The sequence below is a fragment of the Capricornis sumatraensis genome, chromosome 16, assembly GCF_032405125.1.
Source record: "Capricornis sumatraensis isolate serow.1 chromosome 16, serow.2, whole genome shotgun sequence".
NCBI lineage: Eukaryota > Metazoa > Chordata > Mammalia > Artiodactyla > Bovidae > Capricornis > Capricornis sumatraensis.
The window spans coordinates 49,233,684-49,241,693 of NC_091084.1; the positions used below are offsets into that span (position 1 = coordinate 49,233,684).

At 38.6% G+C, this 8,010-nt stretch overlaps 1 protein-coding gene across 1 annotated transcript; it reads left to right on the plus strand.

Moving 5' to 3' along the window:
- The first annotated feature begins 399 nt into the window (after positions 1 to 399).
- On the plus strand, positions 400 to 1,365 carry OR52N1 (olfactory receptor family 52 subfamily N member 1). Its single transcript, XM_068988796.1, has one exon. It carries the CDS (start codon positions 400 to 402, stop codon positions 1,363 to 1,365), a length of 966 nt encoding a protein of 321 aa, XP_068844897.1.
- The last annotated feature ends 6,645 nt before the right edge of the window (positions 1,366 to 8,010 follow it).

Here is an 8,010-nt window from a genome sequence, read left to right on the forward strand (position 1 = left end):
GGGTCGTGAAGATGTTTTATGTATAGCTCTTCAGTGTATCGCCACCTGTTCTTAATATCTTCTGCTTCCGTTAGGTCCCTACCATTTCTGCCCTTTATTGTGCCCATCTTTGCATGAAATAGTCCCTTGGTGTCTCTACTTTTCTTAAACAGATCTCTAGTCTTTTCCATTCTATTGTTTTCCTCTATTTCTTTACATTGATCACTGAGGAAGGATCAGAGTGTAATGTCACATAATGAGAATGTAACATCACATATTCAACATAAGAGAATGTACAAAAAAACACAAATTATCAACTATGATAAAGGAAATCTTACTTGTCCACTCATTTCTGATCTTACTTTTTCTGCCTACAGAGCAATTATATAACTGGTGTACCATGAACTTCCAACAGCTAGTATGTTTTTTCTGAATGGCACTAGCCTCACTCCTATCTCATTCATCCTAAATGGCATCCCTGGCTTGGAAGAAGTGCATCTGTGGGTCTCCTTCCCTCTGTGTACCATGTATAGCATTGCAATCACAGGGAACTTTGGCCTTATGTATCTCATCTACTCTGAAGAAGCCTTACACAGACCAATGTACATCTTCCTAGCCCTTCTTTCCTTCACAGATGTTCTCATGTGCACCAGCACTCTTCCCAACACTCTCTGCATATTGTGGTTCAATCTCAAGGAGATTGACTTTAAGGCCTGCCTGGCCCAGATGTTCTTTGTGCACACCTTCACAGGGATGGAGTCTGGGGTGCTCATGCTCATGGCCCTGGACCGCTACGTGGCCATCTGCTACCCCTTGCGCTATGCTACTATTCTCACTAATTCGGTCATTGCCAAGGCTGGGCTCCTTACCTTTCTTAGAGGTGTAATGCTTGTTATCCCTTTCACTTTCCTCACCAAACGCCTGCCATACTGCAGGGGCAATGTCATACTACATACCTACTGTGACCACATGTCTGTGGCCAAGATATCCTGTGGCAATGTTAAGGTCAATGCCGTCTATGGTTTGATGGTTGCCCTCCTGATTGGGGGCTTTGACATCCTGTGCATCACAGTCTCCTACACCATGATCCTCCGGGCAGTGGTCAGCCTGTCCTCAGCAGAGGCTCGGCAGAAGGCCTTCAGCACCTGCACTGCACACATCTTTGCCATCATCATTACCTATGTCCCAGCCTTCTTCACCTTCTTTACACATCGTTTTGGGGGACGCTCCATTCCTCCTCACATACATATTATTATGGCTAATCTCTATCTACTCATGCCTCCTACAATGAATCCTATTGTGTATGGGATAAAAACCAAGCAGATACGAACATGTATCACTAGATTCTTGCTTAAAGGAGAGGACAATCCTCCTCATAACATTTAATTAGAGTCTTCTGAGAAGTTCTCTTAGTCAGCCCGAGGTCAATGGGGATGCCATTTTTTAATCAATGGGGAGTTCTCAAAATGAAAGCAAATATCTGGTCATGGGAAATATTTGTTGTGATTTTTATCTTTAAACTTCTCTTAAAAGGATCACACTATGTGCATGTAAGCAAAGGCCCTTTCTTCTAAAATTTCATGTTCTCTAAAGCCTCTTTTATTCACAGGAGACTTCAAAGTTCAATTTATCTAATTTCATAGACTGACATTTTGCTCCTGAATGACAATCCACAAAACTTTGAGTTACTGTGTTGGATCATAAGAATTAGACCTAAACATTTAAAAAATTTAAGTCCCTGGCAAATGTAAGGTGTATTCATCAATGCCTATGCTTTTATTTACCTCATCATTCTCCTTCCAACACCATTTGGAGTTTATTCTTATTTTCCAATCCTTCTCTGATGTTTTCTTGACTAAGTTTGTCAGCTGTGTATCCAGCAATGCATACGTATATTCACTAGAAAACTTATAAAAGGTGTAAGGTGCATATTCAATACCTAGAAGCTATGTCCATTAACATCCAGCTGAATAAATAAATAACTGTGGTCTGTTCAAACAAAACATCAAGTGAAAGAAACAAAATCGTACATATTTATGATTTTATTTATATAAAATTCACCAGCAGGCAAAATTCATTTGTGGTGTTAGAAATCAAGATGATATTTAACTTAGAGAACAAGGGTATAGGTAATGATTGGATAGGATATGAGAGGGTGATTCTGAGGTGCCGTCAAGGCTTTAGCTCTTGACCTAAATGGTAATTACAACGACTTGGTGAATTTTCATGAAGTTTTACACTTATGGTGTATGCTCCTTTTTTGCACACTTTTTATGTTTTAATAAAACACATATTTAAAACAATATGTCTTGATTGTATTCACCCATCTCCCTAAACTGTGAAACATTTTCTTCCTTGCCTCCTATGCTGTCTATGGATTACTTATTTTTTCTCTCAGAAGTGTGTTAAATTTAGTGCAAATATATGTACTTTTGTACAAATTATATCAAACAACATAATCAAGATAATCATAAGAAACAAAAGTTAAAACTTTTGTCTTGAACACCCTTTATTTTAACTCATAACCACATCTTCATTTCCGTTTTCTTGACTGGGATAGAAGAAGGAGGAGAAGGGGACAACAGAGGTTAAGATAGTTGGATGGCATTACCGATTCGATGGACATGAATTTGAGCAAGCTTGGGGAGCTGGTGATGGACAGGGAAGCCTGGCATGATGGAGTCCATGGGGTTGCAAAGAGTTGGACATGACTGAGAGACTGAACTGAACTGACTGGAATAATCTCATATAAATAATTAAAGAAATTGACTTGAGTTAACTTATTTAAATTAGTGTGTAAGTCACTGAGAATTTACTTGTCCTTCAAAAAATTGTTTTTCTGAACTATAAGTGGCATAAGGCATTGTATAAGTTGAAAATATATGACATGTATTACTAAAACTCCAGGATTTATTTATCTATTTGTTACACGTTCATACTCTTAAGCAACATTAACCCAAATCTCCCATACTCAAACTCTGGTAACCACCATTCTACTATCAGTTTTCATGAATCTGGCTTTTTCCGATGTCACATGTAAGTGATACCAAATAGTAATTATCTTTCTGTAGCTAACCAATCTCATCTAGCATAATTCCTTCAAGATTCATCCATCTTGTCACAAGTGACCAGATTTCTTTCTTTCTCATAGCAGAAAAATATTCTGTTGTGAGTATATATAAATTGAAGTGATCAATGAAAAATACCTGTGATCCTAAAATATTTTTAAAATTACATGTACATGAAGGTAAAGAGACACAAAATCCTAATAGCATGCATCTTCTTACTGTTGATAGTATGTACTATTTAAAAACGTTTTTATTGCTGCATTTTTCTCCTTTTAAATTGAGTATAATGTTTTAGAATTCAGAATAAAAACAACTAAGCACATTATAAAATCACACACATATATATTTTGATTTATTTTTAATCGCCTTAGGTAAGAATTTCCAACTTGTCATCCCTAAACGCTGGATATTTGTACCACAGGAATTACTTTCTGGACTTTTCTCATTCTGGAACCAGCTCGTTGGGGTTTATTTTTTCCAAATATCTGAAACTTTGTATCATGCCCTCCCTTAGGGTTCTATGGTCTTTGGGGATTTAAGCCCTGTTTCACATTGAGACTTGGGAGTCCTAAGGATGTGAGATTAAACCTGTTTCCCATGGGAAGTCTGCTAGACTAAGCACTTCAGATCTGTGGTCTATAAGGCGAAACCAGGGTGCTACCATCATGTACACTCCTGAGCCCTCTCCTTGGCATGAGCACCTTTCACATTCCTTTTAGTCTGGATCTACCGTGTGGGTAAGGTAATGCCTTTCAGATTCTAGGCTTATGACAAAACATTGTCTTGTTTTATTCTACTGTGTCATCACAGGCATAGAGGGCTTTGCCCTACAGAGTAGGTTATTTGGTTATTTCTTGGTCAGGGAAAACTTAGGAAGAACATAATCCACCTTCAAAGGAGAGATAGTACTAACAAGAAATGTGTGCTCTTTTGTGGGTAGGAGAAAGACTAGACTCTCTCAAAACCTTTAGAGTAGAGAGAATCCTTTTTTAAAAAAATTCACATTTATAACCTATGGCATAATGACAGAGACAGAGAATTAGACACTAATAACTCTAAGATGACTTATATCAGGAAAGATAAAGGGGTACATACCTTTCCCTTGAAGTCACTAGCTCAAGCTTCCCCATCACCTTTCCTTTCTTCAGTTCAGTCATACAACTTGCAGTCATCCAATCTGATTTCAATTTGCTTATTTTTAAAAATCCAGGTGCTATCTTCATTCATGGGTAAAACGGGGAGTAGATTTGGCCCATGTATTAAAACAGCACACAGGTCAGTAAAGATATATGATAAACATAAAAGAACTTCTGGTACAGGTCTGCAGGTTATCATCATCTTGAAAAAGGGGGTAAAATGTGAGGGTAGCAGAGAGAAAGAAAGGTGACTTTCTTTCTTTCTTTCCTTTTTTTTTTCCACTATATTTTACTTTACAATACCGTATTGGTTTTGCCATACATCAACATGAATCCGCCACAGGAGTACACGGTGACTTTCAAGTAAATAATCAGTTTGAATAAAGAAAGGGGTTGTATTTCATCAGCATTTAGTATAGAGAGTACAAAATTCTGTATCTTTTGGAAAATTTTAAACATATTGGATCATGGCTAGATAGAGTGGTTATCATTGCATTCAGTTCAGTTCAGTTTAGTTCAGTTGCTCAGTCATGTCCGACTCTTTGTGATCCCATGAATTGCAGCACACCAGGCCTCCCTGTCCATCACCAACTCCCGGAGTTCACTCAGACTCACGTCCATTGAGTCGGTGATGCCATCAAACCATCTCATCCTCTGTCATCCCCTTTTCCTCCTGCCTCCAATCCCTCCCAGCATCAGAGTCTTTTCCAATGAGTCAACTCTTCACATGAGGTGGCCAAAGTACTGGAGTTTCAGCTTCAGCATCATTCTCTCCAAAGAAATCCCAAGGCTGATCTCCTTCAGAATGGACTGGTTGGATCTCCTTGCAGTCCAAGGGACTCTCAAGAGTCTTCTCCAACATTACAGTTCAAAAGCATCAATTCTTCGGCACTCAGCCTTCTTCACAGTCCAACTCTCACATCCATACATGACCACTGGAAAAGCCTTGACTAGATAGACCTTTGTTGGCAAAGTAATGTCTCTGCTTTTCAATATGCTATCTAAGTTGGTCGTAACTTTTCTACTAAGGAGTAAGCGTCTTTTAATTTCAGGCTGCAGTCACCATCTGCAGTGATTTTGGAGCCCAGAAAAATAAAGTTTGACACTGTTTCCACTGTTTTCCCATCTATTTCCCATGAAGTGATGGGACTGGATGCATTGATCTTTGTTTTCTGAATGTTGAGCTTAAAGCCAACTTTTTCACTCTCCTCTTTCACTTTCATCAAGAGGCTTTTTAGCTCCTCTTCACTTTCTGTCATAAGGGTGGTGTTATCTGCATATCTGAGGTTCTTGATATTTTTCCTGGCAATCTTGATTCCAGATGTGCTTCTTCTAGCCCAGCATTTCTCATGATGTACTCTGCATATAAGTTAAATAAGCAGGGTGACAATATACAGCCTTGACGTACTCCTTTTCCTATTTGGAATCAGTCTGTTGTTCCATGTCCAGTTCTAACTGCTGCTTCCTGACCTGCATACAGATTTCTCAAGAGGCAGGTTAGGTGGTCTGGTATTCCCATCTCTTTCAGAATTTTCCACAGTTTATTGTGATCCACAGAGTCAAAAGCTTTGGCATAGTCAATAAAGCAGAAATAGATGTTTTTCTGGAACTCTCTTGCTTTTTTGATGATCCAGCAGATGTTGGCAATTTGATCTCTGGTTCCTCTGCTTTTTTTAAAACCAGTTTGAACATCTGCAAGTTCACAGTTCATGTATTGCTGAAGCCTGGCTTGGAGAATTTTGAGCATTACTTTATTAGCGTATGAAATGAGTGCAATTAAGTGGTAGTTTGACCATTTTTTGGCATTGCCTTTCTTTGGGATTGGAATGAAAACTGACCTTTTCCAGTCCTAAAGAATCTAATTAAATTCAAAGATGAATTTAAATAATAAATAAGCAAATATATTTAAATAGGTAAATAGTACTGCTGCTTCTTGTTTCTGTAGACGTAGATGAATACTTGAGTTGGTATGCAAATTGGCTGTTTATGCACAAGGTAAACCTAAAATAGCCAGAGGAGGCACAGAAGACCCTTATGCTAAATCCTGAAGGGTGCATTGCCTAGCACTTGGCGGATGCTTAATGAAATTTCTAAAAAATTTAACAAATGTAAGTGTTTAATTTAAATTCCATACACTTGAAATATTCAATGTCAATGATAGCATTGTGTATCACTAAAAAAGTAAACTTGATACTTCAAGAAAAACATTTAGAATAAGAATAACAAAAACTGAAACTATCTCAGAGAACCTAGAACTTTCTTTTCTGGATTCAGCTTTTTCTTGACATTCCTCTGCAAAGGATCATGGAAAGGATTCTTCATATGCCTGCCAGAATTTTAGTCTGTGTCTCAGAATCTAAATTCCTAAAAATCGCTATCCTGGGCCATCTCTAGAGAAACAGCATAAAGGATTTTTAAAAACTGAAAAACATGCCTTCTTAGGTCCTAAGCAGTACCTGATTCATTCTGATTTTCAGGGGATGGGCGCTGAGGTCAAACAATAATCTGAATATGTCTGTTTTCCATTATAAACAGCCAGAGGCAGCAATGGGTACTGCATACTATTTTAAACAAATGGCTGCCTACTGCAGGATGAGGCAACAGGAGAAGCAGCAATAACATTAGTCCCTGTACTTTCCATCAGGTCCTGCAGGCTTAGACTTCTGGATCAGGTAATGGCATGCATTATCATCAAGAAGGGAAAGTGAGGTGGTATTGTATAGCACAACACGATGTGGAATGCTTTTTGTAGTACTGTGTGCTGCATTGCCTCTTTCACTGAAAAAAAGCTCAGTGCAAGATCAAAAATACACTTTGCGGTGGATCTCTCTTCCTGTGACTTAGTCATTGTACTTCCAATACTTTTCTCTATTCTGTCTCCTTAATACTTCCCTAGAATCACAGGCAAAAATAAGGAAGTGGGAGAGATTCCAGGTAAGTCTGAATAGTATTTGTAAACAATTTACCTTCACCTTTGAAAGAGAAAGTATGTATAATCCCACAATCATCCCACAACACAGTCCTCTGGTTCTTTGCATAGAAGATGACTGGGATGCTGGGCAAGGAGAAATTTTAAGAAGCAGGAGATGTAGAGTTTCCTAGTTTGAAACACGGAGGCTCATATTCCTCCAGAGAAAACAAGCCAATAAACAAACACAAAAACAAATAAATGAGAAAATAAATCATTGATCCACAACTTGTTAGCTTTCGTAAAGGATTTGTTTTAGTGAAACAGACGTGAAGTCTGAGATAGAAAAACCTAGATTTCACTTTGAATTAATCACTATTATGTTTCAGTTCAGTTCAGTTGCTCAGTCATGTCTGACTTTTTCTGACCCCATAGACTGCAGCATGCCAGGTCTCACTGTCTATCACCAACTCGCAGAGTTCACCCAAACTCATGACCATTGAGTCAGTGATGCCATCCAATCATCTCATCCTCTGTTGTCCCCTCTTCTCCTGCCTTCAATCTTTCCCAGCATCAGGGTCTTTTCAAATGAGTCAGTTCTTTGCATCAGGTGGCCAAAGTATTGGAGTTTCAGCTTCAGCATCAGTCTTTCCAATGAATGCTCAGGACTGATCTCCTTTAGGATGGACTAGTTGGATCTCCTTGCAGTCCAAGGGACTCTCAAGAGTCTTCTCCAAGACCACAGTTTAAAAGCATCAATTCCTTGGCCCTCAGCCTTCTTCACAGTCCAGCTCTCACTGACTATTGGAAAAACCATAGCTTTGACTAGACTGACCTTTGTTGGCAAAGTAATGTCTCTGCTTTTTAATATGCTCTCTAGGTTGGTCATAACTTTCCTTCCAAGGAGCAAGAATCTTTT

Excerpts from the sequence above, each read along its gene's own strand:
- OR52N1 (XM_068988796.1), top strand. The coding sequence starts at position 400 with ATGTTTTTTCTGAATGGCACTAGCCTCACTCCTATCTCATTCATCCTA.